The sequence below is a fragment of the Aphelocoma coerulescens genome, chromosome 5 (assembly GCF_041296385.1).
Source record: "Aphelocoma coerulescens isolate FSJ_1873_10779 chromosome 5, UR_Acoe_1.0, whole genome shotgun sequence".
Taxonomy (NCBI): domain Eukaryota; kingdom Metazoa; phylum Chordata; class Aves; order Passeriformes; family Corvidae; genus Aphelocoma; species Aphelocoma coerulescens.
Window position 1 is genome coordinate 2,335,245 of NC_091019.1, and position 16,191 is coordinate 2,351,435.

Below are 16,191 nucleotides of genomic sequence, written 5' to 3' on the forward strand. Positions count from 1 at the left end.
TGGGATTTGGGAGGCTGTGGCTGCTTCCAGTTGGGGAATGGGGATGAGGGACCCACTTTCCCCCCCTCCTAAGGACAAACCACCCTTAGAGCCGTGCTGTGCACTGGTTTATTTTTCCAGCTTTCCCAGAGAGAGCAGCGGCATCTGGGTAGAGGCAGGAGCTGTGAGGACGAAGAGGAGGAGGAGATAACTTCAGGGGAGGAAGGGGGTTTTGGGATGAAGGGGTTTTTAGGGAGCAGAAGGCACTCACCCCTCAGCCTCTCTGCGGAGTTCCCCCTCCCTTGGGAACGTCGGGAAAGATGATGCATCCCTGGGATGTGACTGTCCCCACGCCATCACCTGTGCTCCTGTCCCCCGGAGACCTCCGTGCTCCTGTGGGGAGCAGCAGGTTGGCTTGGGAAGAGGGGGACACACAGCAATTCCCCCCCAAACCCCTGGAGGCTCCCAGACTCACGTGAGGGCACTCCCAGCTGGCAGGAGGGCCGGCAGGGCTCTGGCTGGGCCAGGTGGCACACGGAAGCGCTGCAGGAGATGTACACCTGGGAGCCACGGGAATGCCAGCGTCACCTGGGGATCCCCAAAAAGGGTCCCCACAAGCTTCAAGGGACCCCCCAAAAAGCACCCCCAAACCTTGAGGTACTCCCAAAAGCAGTGTGAGCTTCTCAAAAGGGTATGACCCTGGGAGCAGGGGTAGGTGTTGGGATGGGGGATTCCCAACACTGAAGGATTCCCAACAAGGAGGGATTCTGGGGGGGACCCCCTCACCTCCCCCTCCAGCACAGCCATGCCAGAGGTCTCCACGAAGGCAAAGGTGGAGATGACAAAGCGCTGGTAGTGGCTCGGGAAGGGCAGCTCTGGAGAGGCCGGACCCATGGGAATCAGCCGCGTCCTGTAGTTGTCCCCTTGGAAGGGACACCTGGGCAGGAAACAAGGACACTGTCAGCACAGTGATACTCCCTCCCCCACTTCCATCTTCCCGTCCTTTTCCACTCACCCCTCCACCAGGATGGGCCACTGGGGCTGGGATGTGGCGTGGGAGCCGGGGGAGGCCCAGCAGTGGTGCAGCACCAGCACCAGATTGGGATCCGTCTTCTGGAGCAGCCGGACTTCCACGTAAATGGGGTCCCGGAGCACCCTCACCAGGGGGAAATCACCCACAGGGTGGTAGGAGCTGTAGGATTCGTCTGCAGGAATGTTGGGAGGGGTTGAGCGGGATGGGGAGCGGGATAGGGAGTGGGATAGGGAGCACTGACCGGTGGCGATCCGCAGCTGGAGCCCCAGCGGGCCCGGCATGGCCAGGGGGGCGGCCGTGGGGGGCACGGCCACCTCCACTCCCAAGGGAAGGAGGTCACTGGCGTTGTAGATGCATCGAGCTCGGAGACTGGGGAAAAGAGGGAGAGAAAAGTGGGAGACTCCCGAATCCTCCGTCAGCCCCCTCAGCCCGAATTGTGGGGACACCACCAAGGACGTGGCCGGAGCGAGGAGTGGGTGGATCCAAGGGGGACTCTGGGCTCTCCGCCCGGATTTTCCCTTACATGTAGACGCTGTCCCGGGTGATGGAGCCGCGGGGGGATCCCTGGATGTCGATGGTGGAGATCAGCTGGTTCTCATAGATCAGCTTGTCCTCGATCACCTGTGCAGGGAACACAGGAATGGGAAACATCCTGAGGGATACATGGATCAGGATCTGAGGCAGGAGGCAGCGTGTGGGTGAGTTCTTTATCCTGAAGTTTTGGAGGGGGGAAAATGTGGGACTGGGAGCATCCTGGGGGCCACTTCTATCCTGAAAGGACCCCACCATGCCCACCTTGGGCTGCGCTTGGGGTTTTCCCACCCTACCTGGACAGTGGTGCCGCAGTGGGTGACCGGGAAGCGGAACATGACGAAGGCCTCGGACACATGGAGGGGCTCACAGCCTGCCTGGCTGCTGGCCAGCCGCACGCTGTCCAGGTTGTATGGCGGGGCCACCATTCCCCGCGGGACCACCAGGACGAAGTGTCCCTCCAGCAGGCACTGCACGGTGGCTGCGACACCACAGAGAGGCTCCGTCACCCTTGAGCACCCTCTCCCAGGGCCGGGGAGGGATTTTGGGATGTGCCTCCGGGTGTCCTACCGGTATTCCCGTAATAGCAGGGGGTGGCACGGTCCATGTCATCGTAGCAGCATCCGGCCTGCAGGCATCCATCCCGTCCCTGTGGAGCCACGCACGCCATCCGGCCCACCGGCACCTGGCACTGCTCCCGTGTCAGCTGCATGCCTGCAGGGAAGCAGAGAGGGGGCACAGCATGGAATCTAGGTTGGAAAAGCACCTTGAGGCCGTTTCCCATTGTCCCGGCGTCCCTCCATCCCATCTCCCCGCCTTACCTGCCCCGGCTGAGGGGTAGAAGAGCGCAGTGGACTGCAGCAGGGTGGGCTGGGAGTGAATCCCAGGATGCAGCAATCCAGGCTGCGGCTGCAGCCCTGGGCGGCCCAGGCCCGGCTGGGGCTGAGCCTGGAGTCCAGGACTGAACAAACCCGGCCAGGACGGCAGTCCTGGGCGCACAAAAGCCGGGCTGGGATGGCCGGGATGGAGCAGCCCAGCATGGCCTTGGAGCCCGGTTTGGGAGTTGGAGTGATGACTGGGACGAGAAATTCCTGGCTGGTTTGAGGGCTGAGCTCCCGGGCGCAGGAATCCTGCTGGAGTCTGGGCACCAGTGGGGATCAAGCCAGGCTGGCTGTGGGATACAAGCCCGGGGCGAAGCCCTGGTTGGTTTTGACCCCTGGGAGGGTTTTGGGATATGAACCCTGGACGAAGTTGCCCTGGTTGGTTTTGACCCCCAGGCTGGTTTTGGGATCCAAACCCTGGACGAATTCCTGGTTGGTTCTGACCCCCAGGAAGCACCATCCCAGGCTGACTTTGGGATACTGACCCTGGGCGAATCCCTGGTTGATTCTGACCCCCAGGAAGCACCATCCCAGGCTGGTTATGGGATACTGACCCTGGGCGAATCCCTGGTTGGTTCTGACCCCCAGGATGCACCATCCCAGGCTGGTTATGGGATACTGACCCTGGGCGAGTCCCTGGTTGGTTCTGACCCCCAGGATGCACCATCCCAGGCTGGTTATGGGATACTGACCCTGGGCGAATCCCTGGTTGGTTCTGACCCCCAGGAAGCACCATCCCAGGCTGGTTATGGGATACTGACCCCGGGCGAATCCCCGGTTGGTTCTGACCCCCAGGATGCACCATCCCAGGCTGATTATGGGATACTGACCCTGGGCGAATCCCTGGTTGGTTCTGACCCCCAGGATGCACCATCCCAGGCTGACTTTGGGATACAAAGCCTGGACGCAGGTGCCCTGGCTGGGTCTGACCCCCAGGGTGCACCAAACTGGGATGGTTTTGGGATACAAGCACTGGGCGAAGGAGCCCTGGCTGGCTCTGCCCCCCGGGCTGTGGGGACTGCACTCCCGGGTGGATGAAGCTTCCCTGGATTTGGGTGACAGGACGAACCCCACCAGGCTGGGACAGAAACCCCGAGTGAGCCGGACTGGAATGGTGCCAGATCCCGGGAAGCTCTGGATTGGTCTGGTGCTGTCCCACAGTGTGAACCTGCTCCAAGTGGTCTCGGGATGAGAGCTGGGATTCTGCGAGGGTGAGGGAGGACTCGGAGATGTGGTGCAGGAGGCCAGTGTGGGAGATCAGGAGTCCATTGTCCCGGCCCCGCTCCCGGTTTCCATTTGGGATCATCTCAGAGCCACCTAGCTTGGGGCAGGTCATGTTGACCTCGTAGGAGGTGACCGGGATCCCGCTGGACAGCAGCTCCTCCAGCTGCACCCGCAGGACATAGCGGTTCTCCTGTGGGGGGGGACACGAGGGACAGTCACCCCCATCCCGCTGGAGGGGACCGCGGAGGGGACGGCAGAGTCACCTTGAACAGGACATGGCAGCCCTTGTAGCCGGAGGAGAAGATGATGGAGCCATCCTCCCTGGAATTCAGCCAGTGGAGGCAGATGGAGCAGTTGGCCACATCAAAGCGGGAGCCAAATTCGTCTGGGGGGACACCGTGGACACAGGGAAGTGACACATCCAGGTCGGGCTCATCTCCTTGGGATCCCACCACCATGGAACACTCTGGTTTTAGGGGAATCCCAGGGAAATCCAGCACCCCAAGGGGACCCAGGGAGTCCCCCCACTCACCCAGGACCCTGAAGCGGACGGTGCGGCTGTGGGGCGGGAAGACCAGGAGCTGCATTCCCAACTCTCCGCAGTTGTACCGGTACTGAAGGAGCGCTACAGTGGCTCTGGGCCACGGGGACAGAAGGAAGAGGAGCAGGAGGAAGGAGCAGCTCTGTCCCATGGCGGTGGCACGGCCGAAGTACGGGGCTCTGCGGTGTGGATTTATATCCGGATGGCTGGGATGCGGGGGGGGATCAGGATCAGCTGATCCCGTGGGATGAGCTCTGCCCAGGGCTCCTCGCTCCCGTGCCGCTGGTGACCTTGGTGCCCCGGCCCTGTGGTCACCTCCCGTGGCTGTGTCACGGTGACCAGGGACAAACCAAGCTTATCCCACACTTGGAGACTCTGTCCCGGTGAACAGGGAGCGGAGCTGGTGCTGGGCGGGATGCCCAGCTGGATCAAGTTATCCAGGGGCAAAGGAGAAGGCTGGTGTGTGCCCACACCCCAGAGCCGGTGGGGACAGCAGTGACATCTGGACACGCCACTCCTGGGACAGCCATGGGACCAGGGGACACAGTGGCATGGCCCCAGTGATGTCTGAGGAAATCAGTCAGTCATCCCAAATCCCTGCTGCACCCTGGCTGTGCCCTGCTGGCAGTGCCACAGGGAATCCAAAGTCCTCCGTGGGCATTCCCTCCGCCTCCCTTTCCCCAAGTTTCTCTCCTGGGATTTATCTTTACTGTTAAACCCCTCCCCACCCTTCCCGGAGTGCTGGTCACGGCCACTCCCTGTCCCATGCCCTGGGTGGGGGAATGGGGTAATACCAGCTCCCAGGGGCACAGGGATCCCGGTGGGAAGGTGTGAGGAGCCGGGGGCTGGATGTGATTCCCTCAAACCTCCTGGGGAAGCAAGGGCAGCCGCAGAGAGCATGGTACATCCCCAGAGACACAGCTGGGCCAATACATGGCCACCAGATGTTCCATATGTGCCCCATATATGTCCAATATGTGTCTGAGCTGTATCCTATATATGTTCCATAGGTATCCAATATATATCCTATACATACATGTCCAATATATATCTGATACATACCCAACACATATCCCATGTGTCCAATATATAGGATATATGTATCCAATGCATATGTATATGGGTCCAGATGATGTATCTCCCACACATCTCCAGTGAATCTCCCACACATCTCCAGTGAATCTCCCAAATCTGTGCAGCCTTCGTCCCCCAGGAGCACAGGCAGCAGCCTCCAGTGACACTTTATTCCCCACAGTGACAATCCCGGTGACACTGACCCCCTTTTCCTCACCCCTCACAACTTCATGGCGGCAACCGATCCCAGCTGGAGCTCCAAGAACTGCAGGATCTCCCGCCAGGAATCCTCCTGGGCCCGGGCATGGGGCTGGGGCTCTCCCCCCCATGCCACCGGCCTCGGGGTGCCCCGGATGCTGGAGGTGCTGCACAGGGGGGATCCAGGGGGTTCGATCAGGTGCCCAGCGCCGGGATAGGACAGGATCCGGCCGCTCTCCGGTGGCATCCGCGCCAGGGCCAGCTCGGCGAAGAGCTTGCTGTTGAAGCTGCGGTCGGCCTCTCCCACCACAAAGAGGACCTTTCCCTGGATCTTCTCCACCGGGATGGCTGAGGTGCGGTAGGCGGGATCGCGGGGGTCGGCGAAGATGGCCGAGTTGTCCATGGCTCCCAGCTCGGTGAACAGGACGCGCTCGGTGTAGTAGGGGATGGGAGGGATGCGGAGCTCCTTGTAGACCAGCGGGTTTCCGTGCAGGAAGGCCGTGCCGTTGATCCACACCGTGGCCACCACCCGTGGCAGGAAGGCAGCCATGGCCAAGGCCACCTCTGCGCCTTTGGAGACACCCACCACGCCCAGGCCGGGTCCTCGGACCTGAAGCGAGAGGAAACTGAGCCAGCTGGGATAAGACACAGGGATAATAAATTTACTGGGACATCCCTGGTGCCAGGACAAGGGTGGCCTCATGGGATAGCTCCAGTCACCAGGACATCCCACTCACTGGGATATCTCCAGTCCCTGTGATGTTCCTGGTGCTCGGGACAACCCCAGGACACAACCCTGGTCACCTGGACATCCCACTCACCAAGTTGCCCCCAGTCCCCAGCACATCCGGGCTCACAGGTGCCTTTCTCCTCGCTCTAGGACTCACCTTGGGATGCTGGAGGAGCAGCTCCACCGCTTCCTCAAAGTATTCCAAGTCCAGCTGGGCCAGGACCCGGGGCAGGTCATCGTAGGCGAAGAAGGCGAGGGCCAGCACGGCAAAGCCCCGGCTGGCCAAGAGCCCCGCCCGGAACTCGATCAGCCCCCCTGCACCCCCAAACAGGTCGATGACGCCTGGGAAGGGGCCTGGACCTGTGGGAAGACAGGGAGAATGTCAGAGATGGGGAGCCACCGGCGCTGTCCTGCATCCCAGAGATTCTGTGGTTGGGCATCCCAGGGGCCACAAGATTCAGTATCTCGGGGGTGCAGGGTTGGGTGTTCTACAGGTCCTGAGGCCGGGCATCCTGGGGATCCCAAGGTTCAGTATCCTGGGGGTCCCAACTTTGGGCATCCCAAGACCCTGAGATCTGGGATCCCAAGGATCCCAAGACTGGGCACCAAGGGGTCCCGATGTCCATTATCCCAGGGGTCCCAATGTCAGACAACCCAGGAATCCTAAGGTTTAACATCCCAGGAGTCCCAAGGTTGTTCCCCAGGGGTCCCAAGCCTCAGTATCCCAAGGGAACAGTGGCTGGGTATCCCAGGGCTCCCAAGGCTTTGACATCCCGAAATTCCCCGATGCTCACCAGGAGGCAGGAATAGGGCGCCGCGGACCCTTCCCTCGCAGATGGGCACCCGCTGCACTCCGGGGCCCACGTACCAGCGCTCGGCCTCGCAGGATGCCAGCGGCTGCTCCTTGGGATCCGGGCCCAGGGAGAGCCCATCAAACACCTCCAGCCGGACGCGGAAGGGGCTGCCGGCCACATCCCGCTTGACCAGCCGTCGGAAAAGGGTGTCAGGCTGCAGGAACCACAAGAGCCCCATGGGCCAGACCCCGGAGTAGCTGCCCCCCAGGGCGGCATGGAGCCCGGGATCCACCTCTCCCGCTCCGTCGGCGCGGAAAAAGGCGCGGGATTGGAAGCACTCGCCCTGCTCGTCCTTCAGCCATGCCCGGAGGGTGACAAGCTGGGATGGGGACAGTCCCCGCACCCGGATCTGCACCGGCCGGTCGGCCAGCGAGGACTGCGGTGTCACTGTCACCTCCACCATGGTGCACCTGGGAACGGGAATCACGCGGACTGTCCCACAGGGATTGCCACGCCCAGGAGGGGGCTGGCGGCAGGGGACTGTCGCCAGGGATCCTCACGGGGGACCCCCAGGATGGGCTTTGTGGTCCAGATAGTCCTGCTGGCATCCCTCCTTCCCTGTCCCTACCCTTCCCTCCCGTGTCCCCACCCCGTCGTCGTCGCTGCCCCTTCTTTCCTGGTCCTTGTCCTCTCCTTCCGGGATCCCCGTCCCTCCTTCCCTTTTCCCTGTATCCCCCCCTTCCCTACCACCTCGCACCCTCTGACCCCAAACCCCCGCTCCAAAGCTCACCCGGCAGCCGGGACACCCCTTTTCCATGTGTTTCCCAGCCCCCGCATTCCCAGCACCCACCGTCCCCCACCCCGTCTCCTGATACCCTCCTCCCTGGGGCCGGAGCGGGGTGTGGATCCAAGCCCCAAAATCCCGAGTGCACCCCGCTCCCTCCTCTCCGTGCAGGCACAGCAGGCTGGGAACGGGAATGTTGGCCCAAATCCAGCCCTGGGAGGAGACACACGGTTCTCCCACATCCGTCCCACCAGGAAATCGGCCCCCAAAGCCCTGAGCTTCCCCTTCTCTTACCCTGCCAGGAACAGCTTGGGCCGTGGGCTCTGCACAGGGAGAGGCTCAAAGATTCCTTGGAAATCATTAACCCGGGAAGGGCGAGGGCAGAGCCCTCCTGCCTCATGACCCCGTGCCCGGCCGGCATCGGCCGCACCCCGAAATTCCTGCCTGTCCCCGCCTTCCCTGTAGCACCCCCTGATCCTGGACATGGGTGGGCCAACCGCCCCAGTTGTCACCCCAGGATGAAGCTCCAGGGCTGGCATTACCATTCCAAGGCTTCCCACTGCTTCCTGCAGCCCCATTGCCCACCCGGTGCCCCCCTTTGTCCCCCCATCCCAGCTCACAGCCATGCCCCTCCCCCCCCCCCAGGAATGCAGAGAGGGGTGTTCACAGGCCAAGAAAAAACAGGAATGTGAAGAAATCCATGTGAATTTCCCACTTCCAGCCCCACTGGGCTGGAATTGCCAGTGTTTCCCCTCACAGGAGGGTGTGTGACACCATGTCCCCTTCCTTGGTGACAGGCTCCGGGGCTCATTCCCAACGGGAATTCCCTCTTTGGAGAAGGGAGAATTGCAGGGAATGAGGGGCCATGGCACACTCTGATCCTAGGAATGCCTTAGGGAAGGCCCCAGCTGGAGCCACCTGTCCCCGGAGTCACTGGAAGCGAATCTGTTGCAGTACCTATTCATTTTTATGAGGGAAAGGCAAATTTGGGAAAGCAAAGTTCTGTTCCAGCCTCCGGCACTGGCCACATCCTGATCCCACAGGGACTGGGGGATCCAGCAGCTGGTTCCTGCGGAATAACAACCCCCCAGCTCTGCCCTGTTGTTTGTCTGACATTGAAGGTCCTGGCAGAGCCGAGGAAAAGTCCCTGGAAAGGAGCAGGATCCCGATTCCCGCCTCATTCCGTGGCCTTGCTTCGCCTCACAGGCGTCTTCTGGAGCAGGGCCAGCGTATCCCGCTTTTCCACCCGCCTCAGCTGCTTCTTCTTGGCCCGCTTGAGCTTCAGGGGGTTCCGGATCTGGGAAATGGGAGAAGGGGGGGGGGGCATTTCATGGAATCATGGGGTCCTGGAGTGGTTTGGCTTGGAAGGGACCTTAAGGATGATCCAGTTCCAGCCCCCAGCCACGGGCAGGGGATACCTTCCGCTAGTGCAGGTTGCTCCAAGCCCCATGCTGGAGCATTTCTGGGGATGGAGCAGAGTGCTGGGAATGAGGCAGGATGAGCATGGATGGCTCCCAGCTTCCCACCACCAAGGATCCAGGATTTAGGAGTGGATTTATCCCCAAACTAACCCCATCCTCACCCACACATGAGGCCTTGACCACACCCACCCCGAGCTCCCAGGTCTCTTCCCAATGGAAAAGCCATGATTCTCCCAGACAGATCCCCACCAGCACCACATTTTCCTTGCTCTACTACCCCATTATCCCTCAGTTCTGGTGTTCCCAAGCGTGGGAGAACACAGGGAACACTCTCCCAGCGTGCCCAGCTTTGCTGGGAATCTCCCAGTCCTCCCAGTATCCTCCAAAGATGGAGACAGGGAGAGGAACTGGAGCACATGAGAGGCTGATCCATGTGGGGGCTGGAGGTTGTGGGGTGCTCCCAGTGCTGTTCCCAGCTGGAAGAGGGGACTCACCACTTGGACAATCTCTGCTTTCCGCTCGTTTTCCAGGCGCCGCTTCAGGTTTTCCTCCCGCCGCCGCTTCTTTTCCTGTGGGAGCGGCACCAAAACATTCTCTGCAGATCCCTCCCTCTGGGATTAAACCCCAGCCAGCACTGACCCCAGCTCCAGTGCCCACCCAAGCATGAAATCTGTCATTCCAGCAGCTTTTCCACCCTGGGTGAGGTTGGAACTGACCCAGGGCGTTTATTCCAAGTCAGTGACTTGGAGCATGTGACCATCACTGGCTGGATTTGGCACCGGAACAGGGAATTCTCCATCCCAGCCGCCTTTTCCCTGGGTTCTGCCACAGCTCCAACAGCCGGGATGAGGGCAGAGACGTGGGATTGTGCTTGGGAAAGTCAGGAATTCTCCAGCTCCCGAGCCGTGTTACCTCTTTCTCCCTCTGCTTCGCCTCCTCCAGCTGCCGTGCCAGATCCCGGACCATCTTCTTCTCCTGCCTCTCCTTCATTTTCCGTGCCCAGGAGCTGCGGAGCGCCTTGTCCTGGATCATGTGGGAGAACCTGGGCGGGCACACGGGACGTGTTGGCTCCCCGAAAACCCCGGGATGCAGCCGGGGCCACTCCAGCTCCTCTCCAGAATCCCATGAAACTCCGCCAACCCCGGAGCATCCCACGGCATCCTCAGCATCCCCTCCCAAGTCATCCCCGTTACCTCTGGATCCTTCCTAAAGCCTGTGGATACCTCCGGAGCCCCCTCACAAAGCAGCCGACAGCCCCCCAAACAATCCTGTCCCCCTCAAAATTCCCCCAGACCTCAAGACCCCAAAAACAGCCCTTCTGGAGCCCAGAGCCCCCCCCCCATCAAAATCCCTGCCTCCCTTCCCACCTCTTTTTCCCGGGATCCTTCCACACCCGTCCCGACTTGGGCTTGCCCCGCGGGATGGCCACCGCCGCCTCCTGCCGCTTCTTGCCGCCTTTCCGCCGCCTCCGAGCCGCGGCGGCCCCGCTGGGCTCCTCGGGGATCGCTCCCGGTCCCGATCCCGGGCTGCCTCCGTTCTCCCTCTCCATGATCCACGCGGCGTCGCCGAGAGATAGCGTCAGAGTCACGCTTTCCGCTGAAGGCACCGGGGCTCCCCGCCCGCCATTTTTGTAGCGGGCAACACCCTCCCCTCACGGCGGCGGCCGCCATCTTGGTGCCGGGCAGCGCCGCCATCTTGGTGCCGGGCAGCGCCGCCATCTTGGTGCCGGGCAGCGCCGCCATCTTGGTGCCGGGCAGCGCCGCCATCTTGGTGCCGGGCAGCGCCGCCATCTTGGTGCCGGGCAGCGCCGCCCACCACGGGGGCCGCCGGTACCGGGACCGCCCGAACCCCTCCAAGCACAGCCGGGGCGAGCCCTCCCCCGCACCCCGAGCCACCCCCGGAGACACGCGCGGGCTGGGCTGGGGGAGGAGAGACCTTTATTGGGGGTCGAACACGCTGAGGGCATCCCAGGGGGCTCCCGCACCGGGGACCCCCCCCCCCCCGCCCGGGATGCGGCAGCACGTGGGGGGGCTTGGCCATGGCTACAGCGCCTGGGAAAGCAAAACCAGGGAAATCCGGGGAAATCTCTGGGAGGCACAGAGAAACCGCCGGATTGGGGCGGCCCTTCGGAGGGAGGAAGGGGGTGGATCAGCATTCCAGGGACTTGCAGGGGTTCCCGGGGATCCCCGCCTCCCTCACCAGCTGGGTGTATGTGTGCCGCCGGGCAGCGTCGTATCCAAACGCCAGCACCGCCACGGCCACGCAGAATTCCAGGAGGCCGAGGAGCACGAAGGTGGAATCCAGCCCGTTGCTCAGGCTCTGCAGGGAGGAGAGAGGGAATATCCCAGGATCCCCCACCTGAACAGGACCTGGATCCTTGAAATCCTGGCTGTCCGTACCTTGCTGCGTGTGTTGAGGCACCATTCCGGGCGCGTCTGGAAGGGTTTGGGGTTCTCGCAGCCGGGCACGTGCCGGGTGACGGCCGTGCCGTGGATCCCAGTGGCCACCAGCGTGCCCAGGACAATGCCCACGTTGACCACGCAGCAGGTCTTGACCTGCGGGAAGCACCCGGTGACACGGACCCCGGGAAGGGCTGCTTCCCACATGGATTATTAGACTGGGATCAAAGAACTCCTGGAGAAGGCACCCAGTTTTGTCCCACTCATCCCACAGTGATTCCAGAAGCCATGAGGGTCTCCTGGACCTTCCATCCCCCTCATCCCACAGTGACCCCAACCCCTGTCCTGTGCTCCATGTGGGAGAGCTGGGCACCTCCTGAGGGGGAGACTGGCCTGTGGATCCTGTGGGATGAATCCAGGCTGTGGAGGGGTCCCGGCAGCTGCTGGAAGGGACATAAGGAATGGGGGGACATGTTGTCCCTCCCAGCCTGGATCTTACCAGCACAGGGCTGTCTCTCCTTTCACTTTCCACCAGCAACGAGCCCGAGACCAGGAGCTGCTTGGAAAACAGCAGGAATTTGTGTCAGCAGCAAGGCACCCTTCCCTGTGTCCCTCCAGCTGGGAATTGGGGTTCAGGGATGCACAAGCACCCCAGAATGGGGGGGTTGTCAATGGAGACCTGGATATTGTCCCTAGTCCACCAGGATTCCCTGCTATTCCCATGTCCTCATCCCAACTTACCAGGATCCCAAGCCAGAAGAGGATCCCGCTGGCCACAGGGAGGGAAGGGTTCCTGTGCTCCGACGCTGTCAGGATGATCCCGAAGCAGATGTGGACGATTCCAGTGAAGATGTGGATGGTCTGGGGAAGGATGAGGGAGAGGGATCCCGATCCCGTTGCTGTGAGACACATCCCACCCCAATCCCACGTCACAGTGCCGGGAAGGGACTGGGACAGGCACCTGTCCCAATGTCCCCTCCACCCAGCAGGACAATCCCTGCGGATCCCCAATCCCTGCTGTGCCCCTGGAAGGCCATGTCTCACCCCCAACACCTTGGGATGAGCCCTCCGGAAGCCTTGTGTTTGGAATGACGTCCTGGCAGGCGCAGGCGTCTGGGAGCCCGAGGCCAGCTGGGCCGCCCGGGGATCCATGGCCGGGATCACCTCCGTGATGATCCTCACGCTGCCGGCATCGGTCACCGTGGTGGCCGCCATGGCCTGGGAACGAGCCCGGGAAGCTGAAGGAATTTCCCAGGTGCCTTCCTCCTCCTCCTCGCCACGGTCCCTTCACCGTCCGAAATCCCCGGGAGGCGCCGGCCGGGCAGGGACACGCTCCCGCTGCCCTTTGCTCCTTGCGGGAAGCGCACTCATGGAATTCTCGTCAGGCCCCTCTTGCTCAACAAGGCAGCTTTGCCAACGGAGGCTCCCAAAATCCTGCACGGGAAGAGGGAGGGAGGGACAAAGGAACCCCTCTCAGGGCTCTGCAGCCTTGGGAAGGGTTGGATGTTTTTCCCTCGGGATGCTCCCAGAGCCCCTTTTTCCCAGCGTTGAGCAAGTCCTTGCCATCCCAAATTGTGGATGCTTTGCTTGGGAATCACCCCTGCAATTAGCCCGGCACCTAACGAGGTGTTCACATCCTAACCCTGCCCACTTCCCAGGAAAAACACGGATGGAGACAGGAAACTTCATAAACCCCATCATAAAGGAAGCTCCTTTATTGCCATTTCTGGGAATTCTCCCTCCTCCATCCCTGTGGATTTGTCCCCAGTGAGGACACACAGGAGGGATCCAGGGATCCATGGCCGGCTCCGTCAGGAGCCAAAGGGAAAGGAGATGTCATTACTTACAATGGGAAGTGGGAGCTCGGGCTGGGAATGGAGCCACCACACATGGCGAGGGCATCCCGAGGGATTCAGAGGCCCCTTCCTGCCTCCATCCCTCCCTCCTCCCAGAAAATGGCCATGTCCTTTTCTCCAGGAGGGTTGGGATACCCCGTGCCGACCTGGAGGACCTCCTCAATTTTTCTGGATGTCTGATGTGTGCAGAATAGGAATTCCTTGGTGAAACAGGAATTTTTAGGGCCGGGATTCTGGCGTCACCCCAACACCTCTCTCTCTGCCTGGGAAAGGACAGGACCGTCCAGCCGAGGATTTCAGGAGCAGGTGGAGCAACTCTTGGAAGTGTTTCTTCCTTCTCTCTGGCTCTAGAGGGAGCTGAGAGGCCGGGTTTGGAAGCACCGCGCTTCCAGAGCTCGGGAGATGCTTCCGGCCCTGCTTAGATGAGGCTTGGAACAAGCGGGACTAGTGGGAGGTGTCCCTGCCCATAGCAGCGGGGTGGAGCTGGATGATCCTTAAGGTCCCTTCCATCCCAAACCATTCCAGGATTCCGTGCCCTCCCCGTGCTCCCGCCCACCAGGGAACGGGACACCCCCTCTAAAGTGGCTGAAATCACATCCCGAAAAAAGAGCTGGAAGAACAGACCTGGAAAGCAAAGAGCAGCGACCCTGGTCTCCATCCCGGCTCCGATGGCATTCCTCCATCCTGCATCCCCGATGGAAGCGAGCGCTTGGCCTTGTAAAGGGCTGCATCTGGCGGCAGGGCTTTCCAGGAAAAACATGGACATGGACGGGATTCAGCCTCTTCATCACGTTCCTGATGCCTCGGAGCCTTTAATTCCTGCTGGTGCCTCTTCCCTCTCCACACTCCAATCCTAACAATCCCAGGGATCTCATTCCAGCCCCAGGAAGGAACACTTGAGCCCCCATGGAAATTCCGGGATCCCCTCCTTAGCCTTTAGGCAGCCGGGGCATCCTCTGCCGTTATCCACGGCTCACATTCCCAGCCAAAACCACCCTGCACGGTGGATTTCCTCCCAAATCCGCCTTTCCACATTCCTGAAGTTCCAGCCTTGCAGCCAGAAACAGCCGTGGCTGGCCCCAGCCCCTAAAACCCCACTTTCCGAGCAAGTTATCCATGGAAAAAGCGCTTTCCCCCTTCCTTAATCAAGCCAGGTCCAGCTGGGGAATGGCAGGAGCCCAAGGTGGGATGTCGGGATTTGTTTTGGAAGGGGATTCCAGAGGAGGTGAAGCTTTGAAGGAGATGCAGGGAAGCGGCAAGGCCGGGTGGTGGAGCTTTCCAACCTTTTCTTTGCAGGAATTCTTGGCTTTGGAGATGGATGCAACACATTCCTTGGATTTTAACATTCATTTTCCCATTTTTTAGGACAAGCTTTGGATGGGAAGCCTGGCTGGATGCTCCGGTGGGGGGGATCAGCGAGACCCTCCCAAATTCCCTCCCACCAGCACAGGACAAACTTTACGAGCCCTTGCGGAACCCAAATGCTTTTTCCAACCCCAAAATCCGTGAGGTTTTTTTTTTTTCCCCAAGGAAAACAGATTATGATGGAGAAAAGCTCACCACAGAAAGTTGCTGCTTCCTGGGACAAACTTTATATCCCCATAAAAATACCAAAAGCCAACATTTTGCTTTGCTTCCAGGTGTTTCTGCTTCCCATGGGGCTCTCTCCATACTTATTCCAGGAAGAAAGTCATGTTTTCTGGGAGAAGATTCAGGTTTTTTGGCTTTAAACACCCCAGTGTCCATCCTGGATTGGGGAATCCAGAGCTGGGAGCAGGCGGGAGGTTTGGGGGGGCATCGCTGCCTGCTGGGGGGATCCGTACCTGGCATTTGGGACACAGTGCCATCGCTCCCAAACCCCGTCCCAGATGTGTCCGTCAACCCCTGCATGTGACATTCCAGCCTTTGATCCGTTCGTTCCCAGGAAAGCTCCTGAGGCTGCAGAAAAGTTCCAGTATGGAATGGGACCTTAAGCACCTTCCAGGTATAGGGTAGCCACAGCTTCCCTGGGAAATCCATTCCCAGGAATGCCTCACCACAATGCCTCACAATTCCTTCCCAATATCCCATCTATCCCTGCCCTCTGGCAGTGGGAAGCCACCCCCCCTTGTCCTGGCACTCCAGGCCCTTCCCCAAAATTCCTCTCCAGCTCTCTTGGGGCTCCTTTAGCTGCTGGAAGAGTCTTCCTGGATCCTTCTCTTCCCAAGAGGAAGATCCATTGGGACACCCCTGTCCAGCTCACAGTTCCCCCTTCCGGCTCCTCCAAGAGTTTTGATTTTCCTTAGGGATCATCACCAGCAGGGACACAGAACTCTTGTGATCCCTGGCACCTGCTATTCCCAACTCCTGGAAGTCCCCGCTTTCCCCCAGGACTGCAAATTCCTACCTAAAAATAAAGAAATGTTAAAACCCCACCACCACAGTTCCATGGAGCCTTCAATACTTACTCCAGCATTTTCAGGGAAAGCTGCACCCAAACACTGGGATACTCTGGGCAAACAGACCCTGGTGCCGGTGGAGGAGGAGGAGGAGGAAGCCTCCTTCCCAGGAAAACCCACTGGGAAAACAGAGAACTCGGATGGGAGGCAGGATGGCTTCGTGGTGGTCCCCACGGAGCCAGGAGAAGTCGGGATGCTCCGGAGGCGCAGGTGAGGAGCCGAAGCCGTAATGGGGTTGTGGCCACGGAGCTGAGCAGAGACAGCCTGTTCATCCCGCTCCCCAAAATCCCCAGGGCTTTTCCTACTGA

The 16,191-nt window shown here is 60.6% G+C and overlaps 4 protein-coding genes across 12 annotated transcripts; all 4 read right to left on the reverse strand.

Annotated features, from left to right (window-relative positions):
• Positions 1-94: 94 nt before the first annotated feature.
• On the reverse strand, positions 95-5,349 carry ZP1 (zona pellucida glycoprotein 1). 4 transcript variants are annotated; one of them, XM_069016296.1, is made up of 12 exons: positions 4,181-5,349; positions 3,912-4,033; positions 2,365-3,838; positions 2,114-2,257; positions 1,840-2,024; positions 1,536-1,633; positions 1,254-1,381; positions 995-1,184; positions 766-916; positions 455-539; positions 251-372; positions 95-161 (listed from the first exon to the last, which is right to left on the reverse strand). In XM_069016296.1, the coding sequence occupies exons 1-11, from the start codon at positions 4,338-4,340 to the stop codon at positions 254-256; spliced, it is 2,856 nt and encodes a 951-aa protein (XP_068872397.1). In that variant the 5' UTR covers positions 4,341-5,349; the 3' UTR covers positions 95-161; positions 251-253. The 4 variants fall into 4 exon arrangements, with proteins under 4 accessions (XP_068872397.1, XP_068872395.1, XP_068872394.1 ...); XM_069016294.1 differs by having other exon boundaries at positions 3,912-4,087; XM_069016293.1 differs by having other exon boundaries at positions 995-1,381.
• A 69-nt stretch (positions 5,350-5,418) lies between these two features.
• On the reverse strand, positions 5,419-8,233 carry LOC138111090 (acyl-coenzyme A amino acid N-acyltransferase 2-like). 3 transcript variants are annotated; one of them, XM_069016297.1, is made up of 4 exons: positions 8,064-8,233; positions 6,986-7,455; positions 6,349-6,551; positions 5,419-6,071 (listed from the first exon to the last, which is right to left on the reverse strand). In XM_069016297.1, the coding sequence occupies exons 2-4, from the start codon at positions 7,446-7,448 to the stop codon at positions 5,484-5,486; spliced, it is 1,254 nt and encodes a 417-aa protein (XP_068872398.1). In that variant the 5' UTR covers positions 7,449-7,455; positions 8,064-8,233; the 3' UTR covers positions 5,419-5,483. The 3 variants fall into 3 exon arrangements, with proteins under 3 accessions (XP_068872398.1, XP_068872399.1, XP_068872400.1); XM_069016298.1 differs by lacking the exon at positions 8,064-8,233 and adding an exon at positions 7,836-8,022; XM_069016299.1 differs by lacking the exon at positions 8,064-8,233 and adding an exon at positions 7,861-7,938.
• Positions 8,234-8,598: 365 nt separating this feature from the next.
• On the reverse strand, positions 8,599-10,835 carry CCDC86 (coiled-coil domain containing 86). The gene is made up of 4 exons (XM_069016300.1): positions 10,558-10,835; positions 10,103-10,232; positions 9,685-9,759; positions 8,599-9,066 (listed from the first exon to the last, which is right to left on the reverse strand). The coding sequence occupies exons 1-4, from the start codon at positions 10,737-10,739 to the stop codon at positions 8,947-8,949; spliced, it is 507 nt and encodes a 168-aa protein (XP_068872401.1). The 5' UTR covers positions 10,740-10,835; the 3' UTR covers positions 8,599-8,946.
• Positions 10,836-11,110: 275 nt separating this feature from the next.
• Positions 11,111-12,985, reverse strand: LOC138111092 (membrane-spanning 4-domains subfamily A member 4A-like). Of its 4 annotated transcripts, none has more exons than XM_069016303.1 (6): positions 12,634-12,985; positions 12,331-12,450; positions 12,089-12,148; positions 11,590-11,745; positions 11,390-11,509; positions 11,111-11,277 (listed from the first exon to the last, which is right to left on the reverse strand). In XM_069016303.1, exons 1-6 carry the CDS (start codon positions 12,802-12,804, stop codon positions 11,233-11,235), a joined length of 672 nt encoding a protein of 223 aa, XP_068872404.1. In that variant the 5' UTR covers positions 12,805-12,985; the 3' UTR covers positions 11,111-11,232. The 4 variants fall into 4 exon arrangements, with proteins under 4 accessions (XP_068872404.1, XP_068872406.1, XP_068872402.1 ...); XM_069016305.1 differs by having other exon boundaries at positions 11,111-11,241; positions 12,634-12,983; XM_069016301.1 differs by having other exon boundaries at positions 11,111-11,509; positions 12,634-12,984.
• Between the last annotated feature and the right edge of the window lie 3,206 nt (positions 12,986-16,191).